Source organism: Hippoglossus hippoglossus, chromosome 14 (assembly GCF_009819705.1).
Source record: "Hippoglossus hippoglossus isolate fHipHip1 chromosome 14, fHipHip1.pri, whole genome shotgun sequence".
NCBI lineage: Eukaryota > Metazoa > Chordata > Actinopteri > Pleuronectiformes > Pleuronectidae > Hippoglossus > Hippoglossus hippoglossus.
The window spans coordinates 1210399-1230816 of NC_047164.1; the positions used below are offsets into that span (position 1 = coordinate 1210399).

At 44.6% G+C, this 20418-nt stretch overlaps 2 protein-coding genes and 1 long non-coding RNA gene across 5 annotated transcripts in view; 2 read left to right on the forward strand and 1 right to left on the reverse strand.

Annotated features, from left to right (window-relative positions):
• The first annotated feature begins 204 nt into the window (after positions 1-204).
• On the forward strand, positions 205-1588 carry LOC117774836 (nuclear factor 7, brain-like). Its single transcript, XM_034607494.1, has one exon. The coding sequence runs from the start codon at positions 206-208 to the stop codon at positions 1586-1588; it is 1383 nt and encodes a 460-aa protein (XP_034463385.1). The 5' UTR covers position 205.
• Positions 1589-11401: 9813 nt separating this feature from the next.
• LOC117774838 lies at positions 11402-18972 on the forward strand. Its single transcript, XR_004616133.1, has 3 exons — positions 11402-11910; positions 15678-15686; positions 18959-18972. It is a non-coding gene; the product is annotated as an uncharacterized LOC117774838 (long non-coding RNA).
• Positions 12863-20418, reverse strand: part of sgcd (sarcoglycan, delta (dystrophin-associated glycoprotein)) — a 200941-nt gene continuing 193385 nt past the window's right edge. For all 3 annotated transcript variants that reach the window (XM_034607496.1, XM_034607495.1, XM_034607498.1), the window contains 2 exons: positions 15288-15411; positions 12863-13592 (listed from right to left, as the gene is read on the reverse strand). In XM_034607496.1, the coding sequence (XP_034463387.1) occupies positions 13407-13592; positions 15288-15411 (310 nt within the window). In that variant the 3' untranslated portion in view covers positions 12863-13406. The remainder of the gene's footprint in view (positions 13593-15287; positions 15412-20418) is intronic.

Below are 20418 nucleotides of genomic sequence, written 5' to 3' on the forward strand. Positions count from 1 at the left end.
TCCAAACCAAACTAAACCAAACCAGACCAGACGTCCTGAGTGAGTCCAGCTACAGGAGAGAAGAGTCAAACTACAACCTGCCGACGCTCCACACACTGACCGTGAGTTTAACAAACACCTCGACTCAGAGAGGAAGTAAACCTCAGTGAAGTTCGTGGAGCTGTGACTGACTGACTGTCTGTTTTCAGCTTCACCTGGAGACTCAATGGCTTCCAGATCAGAAGAGGATCTCTGCTGTCCCGTCTGCCATGATGTCTTCAGAGATCCTGTCCTTCTGTCATGTAGCCACAGCTTCTGTAAAGACTGTGTGAAGAGCTGGTGGAAAGACAATGACGTAAAAGAGTGTCCATTTTGTAAGAGAAGATCTTCAATGTTGGAACCACCTTGTAACCTGGCGTTAAAGAACGTGTGTGAGATCTTCTTACAGGAGAGAGATCAGAGCTCTTCACATGCTCTCTGCAGTCTGCACTCAGAGAAACTCAGACTCTTCTGTCTGGACCATCAGCAGCCAGTGTGTCTCGTCTGCAGAGATTCAGAGAAACACAGCGACCACAGATTCAGACCCATCGATGAAGCTGCACCACAACACAAGAAGCAGCTTCAGGAAACTCTGGAGCCCTTGAAGGAGAAGTTACAGTGTTTTGAACGTGTTAAAGTAGAGTTTGAACTAACAGCAGAACACATTAAGGTCCAGGCCGGACTCACAGAGACGCAGATCAAGGAGCAGTTTAAAAAGCTTCATCAGTTTCTGGAGGAGGAAGAGGAGGCCAGGATGGCTGCACTGAGGGAGGAAGAGGAGCAGAAGAGTCGGATGATGAAGGAGAAGATCGAGGCTCTGAGCAGAGACATCACGGCTCTTTCAGACACAATCAGAACCACAGAGGACGAGCTGAGAGCTGAAGACGTCTCGTTCCTGCTCAACTACAAGGCTGCAGTGGAACGAGTCCAGCAGCGCCCCCTGCTGGATGATCCACAGCTGGCCTCAGGAGCTCTGATAGACAAGGCCAAACATCTGGGCAACCTGAGCTTCAACATCTGGAACAAGATGAAGGACGTGGTCTCCTACAGTCCTGTGGTTCTGGACCCAAACTCTGCTAATCCATGGCTCGTCCTGTCTGAAGATCTGACCAGTTTGAGAGGAGGAGAGAGACAGAAGCTTCCTGACAATCCAGAGAGGTTTTATCATTACGCCTCAGTCCTGGGATCTGAGGGTTTTAACTCAGGGACTCACAGCTGGGACGTCCTGGTTGGAGACAGTACACGCTGGGCACTGGGTGTGTCAGCAGAGCCTGTCCCGAGGAAGGGAATCAAACTGTCTGGATTATGGGGAATAGGGTTCAATGAAGGTAAATACTCAGCAGTGTCACCATCAGCATCATCTGTTCTCTCTGTGCAGAAGATCCAGAGGATCAGAGTGAAACTGGACTGGAACAGAGGAGAACTGTCGTTCTCTGATCCTGATACTAACAAACACATTCACACCGTCACACACACTTTCACTCAGAAGATGTTTCCATACTTTAACACTATAGATCCCTTGAAGCTGTTACCTGTGAATGTCTCTGTGACGCTGGATCAGAGCAGTTAGAGAGAAAGATTTTATTCATCATGTTTATTTCTTCAAGAGAAATCTGCTGAATTTAAAAGTTAAACTCGTTATTCTAAAGCTTTGTTTATTTCTCCTTTTACTTCTCACTCGTTTTTATTTCTCCTGTCGACTTTTCCACGTGTGTAAAAAGATTTCATTATTTTCTGATCTTTATCTTTGGTTTGTTTTTTACTTTCATGGAAAATGTTTTCTATCATTTAGATTTTGTGTGGATCCATGAAGTCGAGCAAACTGATGAAGATCCACATAAAAACACATTTATCAATAACAGCTGATCATTGTTCACATGCAACAAACTTTATTAAAACTCACACATGAGACATGATTCATGTTTAATCACATAAAGTCTGTTCACATATGAAATAATCCAACATATATGAACATTTGTCTGTTTGATGTGATGAAGCCAAAATGATTCTGTCTGTAAAAGTGTTTATTCAACAGCAGCCTAGTGATGTGATTTAATATTGTGATCAAAATAATAAAAACTATGAAACAGAGTTTTGACCTTTTTTAAGTTGAGATGTAAATATAAAGCCAAAATGATTGTGTCTGTAAAAGTGTTTTCATTCATTCCTCAACAACAAAACAACAGAGGTTTAGTTCATTAATAATTCTATTTTAGAATCTATTTTATTTTTTGTAAAGCTTCCCCCGAAGCTGTTGTCATAGCAACGTGATAGAATGTAAAAAAATATATAGTTTATGTCTTTTAAGGACACTTTAGAGGACACTGCTATAGCTCCTATGATAAGTGATGGTGTCCATTAATGTATCTTTAATGATTTAAAAGAGACTCTGTCCTATTATCCTGCCCTATGATCCTGTCCTATCTTCTCCTTTGCCGGAACAGCATATACAGAGCTGCCATCTGCCAATAAACCGAGCAAAGAAGACTTCACTCAGTGTATCATTGAGGATAACTACTGAAGATAAGCTGAACTACAGATAATAATTTCTCACCGTAGAAGGGAGGTATATGACTAGAGATAACATGGATATGACCAGAGAAGACATGTACTCACTTGTCTCCAGCACCATGGAACAGGCACAGAAGGACATTAATGACCTGGAAAGGTCGATCTCCAGCTGGACTGCAGAGGAACATGCCATGTCTATGGATCAGTATGATGGCTCCACACTGGGTCCTGTCACACTACAGAAGGTGGATGAATACCTGGAGGTTTTTTTTGCAAAGAAGCGAATGTCTGCCGAGCCTTGTGGGAGATTCCAAGTGGACGAAGATGCCACACAACAAAGTCAATCTGCCACAGTCCAGACATGGGACCTGAGTTCCTCTGCCTTAGCTCCTATGATAAGAACATTCTTCAACAATTTAACAGAGGAGTGAGTGATTTTTTCCCCCCATTGAAACTCTGAAAATATATTTGGATTTCGTTTTGCATTATTCATATTTTAAATTATTACAATAATTATTTGGAATGTAATTATTGTCCCTGTTTAAACCTCTGTGTCTGTTTCTGTTTCAGGCAATGGAGAGAACTAAGTGAAGGAGAGTACAATGGAGCTGTAAAGGAGTTGCTGATTTTTATGGGTGTGGATATGATGAGTGTTATCTCAGAATCAGTCGTCAGAACCACCTTACAGTCAACGAGTCAGTTATCCAACAGGTATGAGAAGAATCAGAAGAATCAGACTAAGGAGAAGGAGGCAAAACTATGGAGATCCTCTGATGGAGATGCCCCAGGCATGGAAGACATCAGTATCTCTCAGGCCCGCAGACCCTTAGAAGCGGAGGAAATGCAGGAATTAGGTGGACTCGATCAGAATGAGAAGGAAAGACTGATTGTGGGGGTGGTGGATTTCCTCATGAATAAATATTCGCTTAAAATCTATTTAGAGTCATTCACGAAGTTACCCGACACTTCCAGCACCTTCGACCCAGAGAGACTCTCTTCTTCTAAGAGTGAGATGAAAAATAACGTGGAAATCTGCCTCATTCAGGCTTTCTGTGATGTGATCGGTGAAGATATCCCTGGGAGGATTTCATGTGAATTCACAGAGGCTATAGTGACTGAGGTAATTGATGTGGTCAACTCTGTGGCCAAGCAACAGTCACTTGCTGCAGGATCGTTCAGTGCCTTTGCTCCTCCCAGCATACAGCTGTCAGGGGTCAGTGAAGCCAAGACCCTGGCAGGTGCTATTTTGACCATGCAATCCTTCCTCACAGGACGAGCCCATGAAATCATGAGAAGGTTTATGACACAAGGGCGTGAAAACATCATTATCCTTGAGACAGAGGCCTACTCTGGCCTCTCATCAGGATCAGAGGAGATAGGGGGGGCGGTTTCCTCTGCAAACTCATCAGAGGTTGCAGAAAGGTTTGAGGCAGACAACAGTGAAACTGCTTCAGACTTCCTTGAGCAGATGAAACTTGATGAGGCTCAAGAGGAGGAAGAGGAGGCAAAACTGGGAACCACCTCTCCGCCAATATCAATGGATGAGGGAGATGACTCAGACAGGGAAACCATCAGTATCCCTGAGACAGAGGCCTCTTCCAGCCCCTCTAGAGCATCAGAGGAGGTATTTGAAGTTGCAGAAAGGTTTGAGGCAGACAACAGTGAAACTGCTTCAGATGTCAATGAGCAGATGAAACTCGATGAGGCTCAAGAAGAGGAACAGGAGGCAACAATGGGAACCACCTCTCCTCCAATATCAATGGATGAGGGAGATGACTCAGACATGGAAATCATCAGTATCCCTGAGACAAAGGCCTCTTCCCACACCTGTAGAGTATCAGAGGAGATAAAGGACCTAGTTTCCTTTGCAACCTCATCCGCCATATTCAAAATGTTTGAGGCAGACAACAGTAAAACTACTTCAGATAACCAGGAGCAGATGAAACTTGATCGGGCTAAAAAGTACAATGAGGCAAAACTGCGTAGCACCTCTCCTCCAATATCAATGGATGAGGGAGATGACTCAGACATGGAAACCATCAGTATCCCTGAGACAGAGGCCTCTTCCAGCCCCTCTAGAGCATCAGAGGAGATATTTGAAGTTGCAGAAAAGTTTGAGGCAGACAACAGTGAAACCTTTTCAGATTTCAATGAGCAGATAAGACTTGATGAGGCTCAAGAGGAGGAAGAGGAGGCAACAATGGGAACCACCTCTCCTCCAATATCCAAGGAGGAGGGAGATGACTCAGACAGGGAAATCATCAGTATCCCTGAGACAGAGGCCTCTTCCAGCCCCTCTGGAGCATCAGAGGAGATACAGGAGGCAGTTTCCTCTGCAAACTCTTCTGAGGCAGACAGCATTGAAACTGCTTCAGATCTCAATGAGCAGATGCAACTTGAATGGACTGAAAAGAAGGACGAGGAGGCAAAACTGGATAGCACCTCTCCTCCAATATCCAAGGAGGAGGGAGATGACTCAGACATGGAAATCATCAGTATCCCTGAGACAGAGGCCTCTTCCAGCCCCTCTAGAGCACCAGAGGAGATACAGGAGGCAGTTTCCTCTGCAAACTCTTCTGATGTTGCAGACAAGTTTGAGGCAGACAACACTGAAACTACTTCAGACTTCCTTGAGCAGATGAAACTTGATGAGGCTCAAGAGAAAGAAGAGGAGGCAACAATGGGAACCACCTCTCCCCTCATATCAAAGGAGGAGGGAGATGACTCAGACAGGGAAATCATCAGTATCCCTGAGACAGAGGCCTCTTCCAGCCCCTCTAGAGCACCAGAGGAGATACAGGAGGCAGTTTCCTCTGCAACCTCTTCTGAGGCAGACAGCATTGAAACTGCTTCAGATCTCCATGAGCAGATGCAACTTGAATGGACTGAAAAGAAGGACGAGGAGGCAAAACTGGACAGCACCTCTCCTCCAATATCCAAGGAGGGAGATGACTCAGACATGGAAACCATCAGTATCCCTGAGACAGAGGCCTCTTCCAGCCCCTCTAGAGCATCAGAGGAGGTATTTGAAGTTGCAGAAAGGTTTGAGGCAGACAACAGTGAAACTGCTTCAGATCTCAATGAGCAGATGCAACTTGAATGGACTGAAAAGAAGGACGAGGAGGCAAAACTGGGAACCACCTCTCCTCCAATATCCAAGGAGGGAGATGACTCAGACAGGGACAACATCAGTATCCCTGAGACAGAGGCCTCTTCCAGCCCCTCTAGAGCACCAGAGGAGATACAGGAGGCAGTTTCCTCTGCAAACTCTTCTCAGGTTGCAGACAAGTTTGAGGCAGACAACACTGAAACTACTTCAGACTTCCTTGAGCAGATGGAACTCGATGAGGCTCAAGAGGAGGAAGAGGAGGCAAAACTGGGAACCGCCTCTCCCCTCATATCAAAGGAGGGAGATGACTCAGACAGGGAAATCATCAGTATCCCTGAGACAGAGGCCTCTTCCAGCCCCTCTAGAGCACCAGAGGAGATATTTGAAGTTGCAGAAAGGTTTGAGGCAGACAACAGTGAAACTGTTTCAGATGTCAATGAGCAGATAAGACTTGATGAGGCTCAAGAGGAGGAAGAGGAGGCAAAACTGGGAACCACCTCTCCTCCAATATCAATGGATGAGGGAGATGACTCAGACATGGAAATCATCAGTATCCTTGAGACAGAGGCCTCTTCCAGCCCCTCTAGAGCATCAGAGGAGATACAGGAGGCAGTTTCCTCTGCAAACTCTTCTGAGGTTGCAGACAAGTTTGAGGCAGACAACACTGAAACTACTTCAGACTTCCTTGAGCAGATGGAACTCGATGAGGCTCAAGAGGAGGAAGAGGAGGCAAAACTGGGAACTGCCTCTCCCCCAGCTCCCTCTTCTGCCTTCTGCTATGATGCCTCTGAGAAGACCCCCACTCTAACTTCGGGGAATAGTTCAACATCAGAGCCTGGAGAAAATGAGGACATTAGGGAATTAAGTGAAAGAGTGGACGATCAAGATTTGAGGGAAAGGCTGATTAATATGTCTGTAGGTGTGATGAATGCGATCGTGAATGAATTTCCACAAAGCTCTTCTTCACAGTCAATCACGACGTTAGTCAACGCTTTCAGGAGTTCTACGAGGGAGAGTAAGAGGAGGAGCAACGCAGACAGCTGCCTCGGTCCGGATGCCAGTGATTCACCCCAGCTTACAGCCGATAGCGACGGAGGCAAATGATGTCGTCAACTCTGTCACTTCCACAGACGCACAACACTCATTGGATACAGGATCCTCCACCACAGAGGACCCATCCCTTCTTCTTCTTCTTCTTTTTTTTGTAAAGTGAGGACATTTTGGCATTTTTGTCTCTGTCGCACACTCTCTCTCTGTCTTTATGTTTTTTTACTTTTGGAATATGTAAGCTGATATGATGTGTTCCCTTTCTGCATTCATCAAATAAAGGGTTTTTACCAAAAAGCTGCCTCAGACTCTCTGTTGGTAGAAAAACAAGTTGCAATGATTTAATGAGGAATTAAAAATAGCGCAAGTGATTTTGTGTTCTTCTTTCAAACGCACAGTAATCTGCCGCTGAATTCATTTCCTCCCAGTATTGGCTGCTGGGAGGAAATGATGTTATGTGTCCTTTTGTAATTGTAGTGAACAGCAGGGAAGGTGGAGCTCGGTCTGTGGAGGCCAGAGTGGGATCACCAGGAGAGATGAAATAAAATGGGATTTGTTTGTGTGCGAGTGAAATCATCAAACACACGTCAGGCAGCGTGAGACTCAATGCGTCATCGTGAATTTATTTCATCGTGTGTCTCCGTGAGACAAACACGTCCTCCTTGAAAGCCAAGTTTCAAAAGCACCAGGAGTGAAATGTTCCTTCTGAGCGGTGGAACACTGGAAGCATCTGACATGCTGTTCCCCTCCAGTCAGGCAGGTGTCAGTCACGCAGAAGACTAAACAACAGCAATGAGTGTTCCGCTGTGAGAATTATGCAATAAATAAAAATCACGAATAAAAATCATAAACATAAAGTCCTGGACTTACTTCGTCATTGCTTCTTCTGTCTTGTGCTCTGTTCTGTGACTCCCTGTCGACGAGTTGAAGCCGTAGATCCTAAATACGAAATCGGCGACGTGTCACCACTTCCTGCCGTTGTACAAACCTTGATGAAATTGCCGCCGTACAGTTCCCAGTGATATCATTTGGAGTCTGCACTGTAGTGATCGGGGGATGGACTCAACCGTTGTCAAGTCAGTCTCAGCTGTAGCCAGAAGATGATTTCCAGATATCAACTGTTATAGCACATTTAGGCATGATTGACATCTTCGTCAGTGTCTGTGTTTGGCTCCACTTTTTCCATTCTGAGATATTTGTGTTGTTTTTGTTTATTGCATCTTTGCGTCCGTCATTGTTAGAAATGTCCTAAACACGGCCACTCGCTCGTGTGAGGAGGATCTCCTGCTGTGTTCTCACACCGGCTCACTCTGGAGTTTTTAGGGGAGCTGGCAGGAGAAGCTCCAAAAGGTCTGGAGTCTGGAGTAAGTAAACAAAAACAATGGGACAGACTTAACGAGTTGTGAGTAATGTTTTGGGAAAAAAATCTTTATCAGAAAACTCTGGACTATAAATTATTTTTCTGAATAAAAGTGAAGAGAGCCATTTATATTGTTCAGGGATTACAGATAGTTTGACCTTGCAGGAAACCGATGATGGATGTTTCACTTCCCTTTCATTACTCGATGTTGTAACAGCTCAGTTAATGGGTGTTTTTAAAAGCACATTAAATAATGGGATTTGTTCCCCCCCCCCGATCACAACTCAGAGCTGTACGTCTGCTGTCAGAGCCGGAAATGTAATCTCCAGGTTTGACTTTGTCTCTGTGTGTTTGTCTGAAACCTGCAGGTTTGGCACAGATCAGAAACCTTTTTACGCTCCTGCACCAAATCATGAAGAAAAACCAAGCAAAGCGACGGTGGCTTGATTTCCTCAGTGCTCTGAAAAGTCAGGGTGCTGATTGTGTGAGATCAATGAGGCACAAACTGGCACTTCTGTCTCCAACCAGCCGTTTGGTTTGCTAACGACAGAATGAAATTAGGTCTCCCACACGCCGCCGCCGCCGCCGGATGCAGCAAGCTCCAGAAAATACTAAAGAAAGACGAAAGATAATTTAGCCAACTGCTGGTTCGGAAGAGACACCGCAGAGATTTCTTATGAAGCTGCATGAGTCATGAAAACAATCTGGCGAACATTAAAAAAACTAGTCACCAATATCACGGTGGGCTCAGCAAATTACTTTCAGCCAATTAGAAGCACAAGAGTCATTGTCACAGACACAATTCGTCTATAGGATTAAACAAATTGTGGGTTTAACACCTCAGAAGTCTGACGGGCCACAGATGGAGGATCAGACCACACACAAGGCCTGATGGGAACAAATAAAACATAACAAAGAAATACTGCTCGGTCTGAGATGAGACATTTAAAGTGACTAGTCCCGTAAGAAATGTCTGAATCAGTCGTTAACTCCAATACACTGACGTCAGGATGACCTTTAATGGGTATTCGCTATTTAGCAAATCAGCTTTGTCGAGACTTTAAACTGAGAAGATCATCACTGACAACACTGTTTTACTGTGCGTCTTCCTGTGTGTTACTGTGTGTGTTACTGTTTTGTGTTCCTCTGTGTGTTCTTGTGTGTTACTGTGTGTGTTCCTGTGTGTTACTGTATCTGTGTAAATGTCAGAAAATCAACTTGCTTGTTTCATATTCACAACAAGCAACTAGAGTTTTTAAAATAAGCCCCAAAACCACAACCTGCCAAGCGACTTAAAAAAAGAAGAAGCCCAAAGTCGTGTACTGCAGCTGGACCTGGCCCGGACGCCACACCCTGGCTCCGCCCCCGTTCCGTCACCTTGCAGAATCTCTGGTTGTTTGTCTCGTCAGGCAGGATCCAATAACCACTGCAGTCAACTTGAACAACGCCTTTTTATTTTGGCATCTTTGAAACCTGCTCCATGAGCGGCAGTTTCAGACCGAAGAATGGAGAGAAACGTGAGTAACCAGGATGGATGGGAAACCTCAGTGTGTGACCGGAACAAAGGAAGAACAAAGACACTCAGGGCGAACGCACAGGGTTGGAAGAAATGTTCAGAGAACGGGATCTGGTCAATGTGACGAGAAGCCGCATGATCAGAAGTGTCACTATGTCAGAAATATGCAGATTACGCATTTAAAGAAATTCTGATTGAATTAGCAGATGAGTATTAATAATTTGCAATTATCTTTATTTCAAATAAGTGTTACTTACATGTAAAATCAATGGTAATATTTGTTATTCTTATGTCAAAGTTATTCTTGGTGGAAACATTTTAGTCCAATTGATGTTCTTCTGATCATTAAACTGATGATTCATAATTTTGTTTTGTAGTATTCTCCGTCTGTATTTTCCTTAGTTGATAATTGCAGCGTTTTCCCATTTCAACCCTGTGCATCATCTCCTACGAGACTTTCTTTGGAGTTTTCCTTGCTGCGTTCGCTTCTGAGAATCATTCTGTGGAGCAGAAGAACAAAAAACCAAAGAGTTCACTCATAGTAGCACAATGTAGACACAGCACACGTGGAGAGAATGCAAAGACCTCGGGCCCGACACAACGGCGACAGCAGAACAGAAAGGAAGCGGGTTTGTGTTTGTACGAAGCGTCTGAGCTCAGCAGGAGGGACGAGTACAGGAAGGAGGAGGCAGAAAAACAAACCCAGCATCTTCTCCCCAGAGGAACATTGTATACATCGCTGTACATGCTAGATCAATGGATATCCTTAAACAGTATTTTTTATAACCTTTTTGTACAAAAACACATACTGATGTACATCATAGAAAAGGATTTCATTTCTGTAAAAGAGCAGTGTTTCTCTTTTGTCGGCGCGTAATGTCTGGCGCACGGTTTTGTGTACAATATTTACATATACAACCGTATAAAAAGATTTATTTCTCCTGTGTACATATATTCAAAAACAAAAAAATAGCATCAGATCGGTTGATTTAGTTGTGAAATACTTCTGAGAGTCCTTGAATATCCAGTGACTGAGAAGCAGCGACAGGAAGAAGCTTGGTGCACCTGACTCTTGAAAAGGATGTGACACTTCAGCACAAGATACAAAATGGCTGAATGATACTTTGACTGGGGTCAGCATCACGAGCCACTTGGTCAACAACATCTAGTTTTTCCACGGTGTTCCATATTTGTCAGAGATAAAACTTGACAAAACTTAATTTTGCTCCATTATGATGCTAATTCACCATCTTCATACGGCGGCCATTTTTTCTCCGATGTCACGTTCAGGGTGCTTTGATTTTATGAGCCTAAATCGGACCAATCGGCGTCTGACGAGACATGGACAGTAAAAGTCAAAATAACACGTTAGCACTCAACCATTTCCTGGTTGATAACGTTACATGACACAATGGGAAGTTTGAAATATCAATGCAAACCTTCGAAACATCGATCTAAGCCTAAATTAACTAGATGTAAAGAAGCCAGCAAAGTATTAACTGTCAAATTAAGTATTAAGTAAGGTCATGTGACTTTATACTCACTGGAACATTCAAATGGGTTGTATTTACTTTGCTCATGGGACGAGTCAATCAGAGCACCCCCCTCTAGTGGTATTTATGGTTGTTCGTTGGATTGGGTTCCGTCTCTATGCCTCAGCGGTCACTGCATTGCGTGATCCGACTGCTTGCTTCTAAACTGTTAGCCTCTGTGACAGTAATGTTAATATTAGCGTCCATGTTGGCGTTGACTCATAAGCGGAACCTCCCACATCGTAACCACGAGCTCATGAGTTCTATCAAAAGGAAACCACCAATAAACACAGAGGAAGTGTTTCTTCATTCTCTGACCAGGATGCCACTAGTTCACTAAACCTTCACGTAGAAAACCGTATTTCGCTGCAATAATAATAATAATAATAACTAAAATCTCTTATTTCTAACATTTAAAAATGATGTATATCTACCGCTGAAATACTTTGCTACATCACTTTTCAAATATTCTAACAAGACCCTTGACCAAGTGGTTTGAGTTGTTCAAACAGAACCAAAGAAAAGTTTCGTTGCCACAATCGCGTGAAACTAAAGGACATGTTTTTGGGCCAAGTGATTTTTATTCAGCAGTGGCGATCAGACCCATCAGTGCCTGTTTAACTCCACAGGATCACAAGTTAACAGCAACACACACATGTGGCCACACAGGATATTTGTTCATGAAAAGGAAAAAGAAGCAGTGCATCAAACGGGGCGAACTCGGGGTGGTTAATTCAACAAAGGAAAGTTTCACATCGTTTTCCAGAATCAGCCGCTGACAGCGGGGGATGGAAGCTACGGTCAGACGTGGCTGAAGGTCTTTGCATTCGCACAGAAGGAGACGGTTTGAAACGGGGATGAGGCTGAAATCAGAGATCATGTTTCTCGCTGATGCCAAAGAAAGTCTGTGTGATGTGCTTCTTCTTGCCACAAGTGCATCGACATAAGGCACAGGCACAGTTCCCCTCTTTCAACAGAGCGGCTCGCATTAGTGTGTGTTTTTTGAAAAAAATGTCCCAGTGCAAGAAATTAGTAGGGTGACCATCGCCCCGGTCTTGAGCAGCGCACGTTGGACATTTATGACATTCGTCCAGTTCGTCCGAGTGAATTCACTGAGGGTGTCTTCTTCGTTGTCAGGACGGCAGGAGGTTGATGCTGTGTGGTCAGGAGGACGCACGGACGGAAAAACAAAACATCAACGGTCATCACATGAAATTAAATCCATCTTATTCGCTGAAGTTTGTCTGAAGCCAGTGGCGCCATGTTCATGTCATATCTGAAGAAGCACAAAGGCAAAGGCCCACCGAACACGTTCACTTTTAAAATGTGCAATTAAATGGCCTCTCGAGGCATTATGGGATAGCAGAGGGCGGGGGACTGACCAGTGCTGTGTGTCAATTCAGTGGCTGCATCCTTCAGAGGCTGCGTCACTACAACATGATTATGAAATCAAATAATTCCCCTGATGCTAATTTGAATAATCAAGGGACATGTGATATGACGTGACCATGGCATCCTCAGTTTTCGGCATTAATAATAAATAATAAATTGTCCTTCTGTCCCACATTAGAAAAGAAGGAAAAGAAGAAGAGAAGGTGAGGAGGAGGAGGAGAAAGGAGGAGGGGGTGATCACCCTAATGATTCTGGTACTGAAGAGTTTTTGAGGGAGAGAAAGGAACAGATCAGTGTCTTCCAGTAGGTTCTCCTCTCGGTTTCCACCAGGAGCAAAGAGTGAGTGTGTGTGTGGACATATCTGTTGTGTGTGTGTGTGTGTCAGCTTTGTGTGTGTCAGCTTTGTGTGTGTCATGTTGACTGTTTGGGTCGGACCGATATCGTCCTTGATCACTTGATCACTGTATTTTTGTATTAAAAAGTTGTTAAAACCTGTAATGTCTCCCTTTGATTCAGTTTAAAAGTCGTGTTGTTCTGATCTAGTGTGTGTACAAAGAGCTGAGACGCTGATGAGACTTGGAGGAGAGGTTTAATGTCCCATGATGCTCTGAACGCCGTTTCAAAGCCTGTTTCTCTCATATAAAATATTTTTAGCATTGAAATATTGGCACAAAGTTCAAAATGTTCGGTTGTGTTTCTTTAAAACGGTTCAGTTGAGCCTAAACATCAGTCTGAGTTGTTGTGATTGTAGCATGAATGTATCTGTGGAGGTACAGTATCTGTGATTGTTCATCCATCAGCTCTGGGAGTCTCTGTGTGTGTCTGTGTTTGTTTGAATCAGTCCGAGAGGCAGGCGATGCGTGTTCGTCTGTCTGTCCTTCAGGATACCTCTGTGTTTACTCGTATCTCTGGGTTTCAGTCCTAGAGGCAGACGCTGTTGCTGATCTGGCAGGTGGACCCGGTGCCGGCCTGGGAGAGGAATAGCCTCCCGTTGGGACAGACGCAGACCTCGTAGACAGTCTGCCTTGTCCCGGAGGACGAGGAGCTGGTGGAGGCCTTCCCCTCCGGCAACCGCATCAGGCGGATCCTGCGAGCGTCCAGAGAAATCTGAGGGGGAGAAAACGGGTGAGACAAAGTCCATAAGAGCAGGATCAGGCAGGACTGAAATGATAACACAAGTGTTTGCTGTGCTTGTGAAGGGTCGTCCACACTGATGAGCGTATCGCAGGGAGCGATGGCACATGGGCGCCCCACTCCCGTTTGCCAGATCTATGCCATAAGTCAGCCACAGCAGTGGTTTGACAAATGGACGACAGCAATGGGAATGTGATAATGTGACTGTAATTGTATGAATTGACCTTCATGAGCTTAACGACCCACACCAGTGGAAACTGACAGCTTCACATCAGCTGCTTCCACTGGACTCCAGTGAAGCCAAGGGCACCTTCCTGCCTCCTTCTCCTCGTCCGCCTCATATCTGCAGCCTGTCTGAATGTACGAAACACTTTTTATTTTTTGTGAGAAACTTTTAAACACTTTCTTCTTGCTAATCCTGCTGCGTTGATTTTAACAGATCTGACACGACTGGTGCAACCTAAGGAGGGAAATCCTTTTATCAGCGCAGCCGAGCGTGGTGAATGTGAGGACTGATGTGCGTAACGAATCGGGGGATGGTCGGAGGAATTCAGGAGCGGGGAGGAAGAGGATGAAAGACGGAAAGAGGATGAGGAGTGGATGAGCAAACCAGGGGGAAAAAAGAGAGTAAATAAGCAAAGTTGGAGACAGAAAGAGGACAGAGGAGGGAGGGGGATGAAGAAAGGAAACGACGGAGGGGAGGAGTTGTTGAGGCAAACATGTAAAAGGCTTGAAGAGGAATTAGCGAGTGAAAGGAGGACAGAAGGAGAAAAACAATCCTCGTCTGTTCTGTGTCGTCCTGCGTCTCTGACAGATTCTGGTGGACGGCCAGTGTGTGGGGGAACCGCCACCAGCCGGTAGCAGATCTGCTGCTCTGTGTTTGGCTGACGGAACGAGCTATTGTTTGGATTGTTGTTTGCTAAAAATACGTTTGGACGGCAGACATGGTGAATTTGAGATGGAGCTCCATCAGCCGTTATGGCCGCGGGACAAGAAAAGTTAATTTCTCCGCCAGTAAACAGAGTGGGAGGTTTTTCTACTTGTGCAGGATGCATGTCTGAAATAACACGAGTGCATTTTAATGAAGAGAGTTAATTCTGAAGAGACGTCTTTTTTTATTTGAACCAAACAGGATGTTTTAGCTCATTCTGCTCCACCACTCAAATAAACAACTTAATGAAGGGTTGGATGTAAAAACAATGTGATGCTTTTAATTACACGTTTTCTAAAAACATCCTTCAGAAATAAAGAAATAAATATCGGGAGCGGCCGATTGGTGATGAGCTTTAGAGACAGAGCGGGAGTCAAATTAAGAATAAAGTCGAATCGCCGCCTCCACCAACCAGTTTCAGTCGGTGCCTACTTTTATTTCCAGACTCATGTGAAGTCAGTGTGAACTTTGACCGAGTGAAGTTTGAAGAAATTCTCTAAAGACAGACTTGAGACATCGTGTTCAAGAGGCAACGGACATGTTTCGTGAGGTCCCCATTCATGTGCGTACGGACGACAACACGAAAACAGAATACCTCCGACCACCGGGTGTCACCGGTGAACTCAGAAAGGGATTGAGACTTCAAAAAAACTGTGGCTGAATAATAAGACAATGTGGTTGATGAAGATAATGTGGGTCAGAAAGCTGAATTAAGCAGACGTTGGTCGAGGACGCACCTCTCCATCTTTGGACTCCAGGCGTAGCTCGTTCCTGCAGATGGCCTGGATGTCCCCGGCCTCGGCCAGGATCTGGATTCCTTTCGGAGCCTCCATGATCAGGGAGCGAGTGGGAGACTCCAGCCTGGGAACACAGACAGAGCAGTCAGCGATCACTGCTTTCACTGGATGTTTGGATGAGGGAGAGAATAAACTGTTAAAAACGAAATTAATTAAATAAAATAGGAGGTTTTGACTGTGGATACACACCAGCAGGTTTTCGACATGATGATCCTCAAAAGAAAAGTTGATTTCATTTCACAAAGAACCTCCACGGTACTTAGATCCAAACCCTACACCCAAAAAAAATGTCTGCAATGGGAATGGACTCGATCTGCGTTCACTCTGTAGGAGACGCTGGTTTTTAAACTGAGGACCAGAGGAAATACCTCTAATATCAACACGTTAACACAAGACCACACCCACATGTCAGGGCCCGACACCATGACCGGGGGCGTGGATGGAGCCGATCAGACTTGGGAACACTCCATATCTGTATATCTGTACGAGGATTAAAAACCAGCCCACTCCTCTTCACGTCTTCACCTCCACCGGCCGATCTGAACAGGAAGCAGGTGTCAGAACGCTTCAGTGGATCCAGACTTGAGGAGGAGGAGGAGGTCTCTGTAGACGTCCTGTCTCCCTGTCACTGCGGCAGCTGTGTGTAAAATACATGATATTCTCTCCGACGTCACACATGTTGCTTTTGTCTGGAGGACTGAGAACTTTGATTCAGAGGCAGGTGAAGATATTCAAGGTCCAGACAGGAAACATCTTCACTGTCTGATAATACTTCATTTTATCAGACACCGTTTATGAATGTTTGATATTTGATTTGCTTGTAACAAAGAGACGGAAACCGCAGAAGAAACTGATCTGTTATGATGCTCATGATTTGATTCTTCAATATCAAAGTTTTACTTCACAAATGAAAACAATCACCATATTCTCTTTGTTATAATGAGACATTAAAGTGCTCAGTGATAAATTATTACAAACTGTATCAGCCTGTAAAACACTCAATATTTAATGATGAACAACTATTTGCATAAGTAATTTATTTCCACTGTTAATTAACTAGACGGAGAAGTTTAAAAAAAAACTGACTCAGACTTCAGTGGAAATATACAAGAAGAAATGAAATATGATTTCAGTCACATTTTAGTCTTTCTTTAAAACACTTGGCGACATTATCTCAATGTCCTAGTTGACGGTCATGATGAACCAAGTCACGACAGACACATGAGCGGAGACAATTTGTCAAATGACAATCGAGGAAATAACAGGAAACAAATAAAAACTTGGTTTTATAATTTGATGGCTTTTGTTCAAGGCTCCAGACAAAGAGTCAGACGTCCCTCTGATATCGTGAAGAGGTTGTGGATGAGGAGTCAAACTGTTGCATCACTCCTTCCCTCGGCCTCCCTCCTCTTTCATCCTCCCTCGTTCTCAGGTTTGCTCCTCAGGGAGTCGGGCGATGAAATATTTCTCCCACATGGTTAAATCATTTCAATTTTTCCTCTCTGCTGCAGCTTTGTCTCGTGTTCTTTTTACTTTTCTTTGACAGTAAAATGGAGATTTAACGAAGAACAGTGAAACCAGTACACGTACTAGAATCTAAAAAGCAAAGCATGTCCGTATTAAAGTTTTCTTACTATTAATGTTGAAATATATTCACGTACTTTAACCTTCTGTCTACCTGTTTTAATATCATATCCCTGCGTCTATTTTGGTCGTCACACATTATTTTTACTGCAGCCACGACCTCATTTCCCCTCAGCAATCAATAACGTCTCGTGGTCTCCTTCTCGTTCCCTCTCTTCTTTACATCCTCTTATCCGCTCTCCTTTTCTCGGCAGAGCTTCATATCTGCAGCTGGAGTCACAGGTTAATAACTTTCCATGCGTCCTCTTCGCGTCGGCCGCCTTCAGTAAACACTGGAGCTTTTTGACACGACAGAATTTGCGAGCTCGCTCACCCTGAAACCTGCGAGCAGCTCTCTCTACTCTCCCGTCTGCGTGCGACTCCTTCGACCTTGGGCGACGGCGCCTTCTTTAAACTATTTGCCACTTTCTTTCTCAAACGGTGTGAACACAGTGCAGAACAGTTTGCCGTTATAAATACATAAACTATGGAGAGCTGAAATGGGCTCCCGTCGTGCCACGCAGCAAATCATAGGTTAAATGGCAATCTCGGCCGGCGCGGGTGAAGCTGATTGCTTTGCGCGGCTCTGTGGCGGACGACCTGAGCGCTGTGCTGGGGAACACGCCATCCTCTCAATTACAGGGATCAGTGTGAGCTGGAGGTGTGGAGGACGAGGGCCGAGCGGGGGGAGAAGAAAGGAGCGGCTGTGACATTAGAGACGACAGAGAGGAGAGGAGGATGAACACAACCCGAGCACAGATGCTGTGCTATTAAGATAATTTTCCACCTGTTATTTATGCTTTTTATTTCTGATGATGCTCGGAGCTGCAGGGAAGGAGATGGGCCTCCTGAGTCCTGATCTCCTCTGTTCTGATGTATTATGATGTACAATCATTTTTTAGGACACTGTTGGTTTTCTGGACTCGTTTTCTTTCCTACTGCAGTTATGGTTTCTTCTCATGTGGATCTTTGCAGGTAAATGTTTGGATTTAAAAGATAAAGAAACTGTTTCAGCAACTAGAGAAGAACTGAAAGGAAACAACATATGAGGAGAGTAAAAGAAGAGGAGAAGAGGAAGAGGATGGTGTGAGATGAAGGAGATGAAGGAGATGAAGAACAGAGATGAAGGAGATGAAGAGGATGGTTTGAGACGAAGGAGATGAAGGAGATGAAGAGGAGAGATGAATGAGATGAAGAGGATGGTTTGAGACAAAGGAGATGAAGAAGAGAGTTGAAGGAGATGAAGGAGATGAAGAGGAGAGATGAAGAGGATGGTGTGAGACGAAGGAGATGAAGAGGAGAGATGAAGGAGATGAAGGAGATGAAGAGGAGAGATGAAGAGGATGGTGTGAGACGAAGGAGATGAAGAAGAGAGATGAAGGAGATGAAGAGGATGGTGTGAGATGAAGGAGATGAAGAAGAGAGATGAAGGAGATGAAGAGGATGGTGTGAGACGAAGGAGATGAAGAAGAGAGATGAAGGAGATGAAGAGGATGGTGTGAGACGAAGGAGATGAAGAAGAGAGATGAAGGAGATGAAGAGGATGGTGTGAGATGAAGGAGATGAAGGAGATGAAGGAGATGAAGGAGATGAAGAAGAGAGATGAAGGAGATGAAGAGGATGGTTTGAGACGAAGGAGATGAAGAAGAGAGATGAAGGAGATGAAGAGGATGGTGTGAGATGAAGGAGATGAAGGAGATGAAGAGGAGAGATGAAGAGGATGGCGTGAGACGAAGGAGATGAAGGAGATGAAGAGGAGAGATGAAGAGGATGGCGTGAGATGAAGGAGATGAAGAAGAGAGATGAAGGAGATGAAGAGGATGGTGTGAGATGAAGGAGATGAAGAAGAGAGATGAAGGAGATGAAGAGGATGGTGTGAGATGAAGGAGATGAAGAAGAGAGACGAAGGAGATAGAGTCAGTTCAGGAGAAAAAGTCATATCAGGTCAGAAGAGGAGGAAGAGATGAGGGGAAGGTGACGGATGAGAGGAAAAGAGGATCAGGTGGAAGAGGAGCTGAATCAAGAGCCGAGATGAAGACGAGAAGAAGAAGAAAGAGTTGAAGTCAATGTTCCCATGATTCATTGCAGGGAGGTAAATTCACCGGCACACGACGAGTCGCCCGATACTCGCGCGTCACGCTTCGACTCAACGCAACAGTTCAAGGTACATACGTTAAAAAACCTTTAAAACTTGGTCGCCGTGTCCAGCTGCAGCTCTGTTGCTAGGCAACAGCAATAAGGATGGGACACCACCACGTCTCACTTCTGTTCAGTTGATTTGGGTTTTTTTCTTATTGCAAATGAATAAAATAATTATCTATAAGAAGAGATAAACGTTATTTAGATTATAGGTCCCTGGGCCGATGTTACCTGGTTACTCAAGGACAGTATAAGAACATGAAGTAGTACTATTACTACTACTCATAGTATTAAAAGTAAAAACAGCAACACATCTGTTCTAGAAATGACTGAATACGAACACGTAGAGAAGGAACAGAACTGAACTGGATCTGGAGTCGCAGCTTCTTTCTTCTCAGTTGTGAGAACATGTTGTGGACACTTTGCTGGTGTTGGATGATTCTGAGCTCCGTCTCCTGCTGTTCGAGTCGGACAGATTCAATCTCAATGCTCAGATTGCAGAGCGCTTAAAAAAACACAAAGAGAGACTCGAGCAGAGAGCGGCCGAGAATCTACTGTGTCAAACTTTTTATGATGTGAAAACTTTCAGCTCCTGCAGGAAGTGAGGAACTCTTCACTCCTCATTTCAACTCCTTTATCTTTCACATATTTATTCCTGTTATCTCTCCGGTGCGTGTGTGTGTGTGTGTGTGTGTGTGTGTGTGTGTGTGTGTGTGTGTGTGTGTGTGTGTGTGTGTGTGTGTGCGTGCAGCTACACACTCCTGCCATTAATCATAAGCATCTCAGCTTGTTTCTGTTGCAGAGGTTAATTATTCATCTTGAGGTAATTGAGCTTGTTTTCTAATCATAAAGGTCGATTCGTCCTTGTGCTCGATACCGGACCCTGTTCTCCGGTGAGCACACTGTGGGTCAGGATTGAGGTTTCTGCTTAATTTGATCAAACCTGATTCAGGCTCGGTGCCAAGAGGATTAAAAACCAAGTGAGAGAAAGTCAGGGCGTTAAAGCTCAGGTTGAATCAGTCGCTCTATATAAAGGTGGTTAGCAGCTGTGGTATTCAGGTACCTCACTCCCTCACACGCAGATGTTTCCAGTTGTTCTGGTTGATTAGACGTCTGCTCAGGAGGAAGGTGGGCGGACCCGAGCTGGGATTTATCTCAGGTTAGACAGACGTTAATACACCGCAGAGCGAGGGAGCTGTCAATCAAACACACCCCGTTGCCGCCCACTGAGTCCTGAGGAGCGAACTAATCAGAGCAGAGTTGTGAGTTCGGATCTCAGAACAACACATCCACACTTCAGACATGTTGT

Bases quoted from the DNA above. Each gene is read 5' to 3' on its own strand.
- LOC117774836 (XM_034607494.1), top strand. From the start codon at position 206: ATGGCTTCCAGATCAGAAGAGGATCTCTGCTGTCCCGTCTGCCATGAT.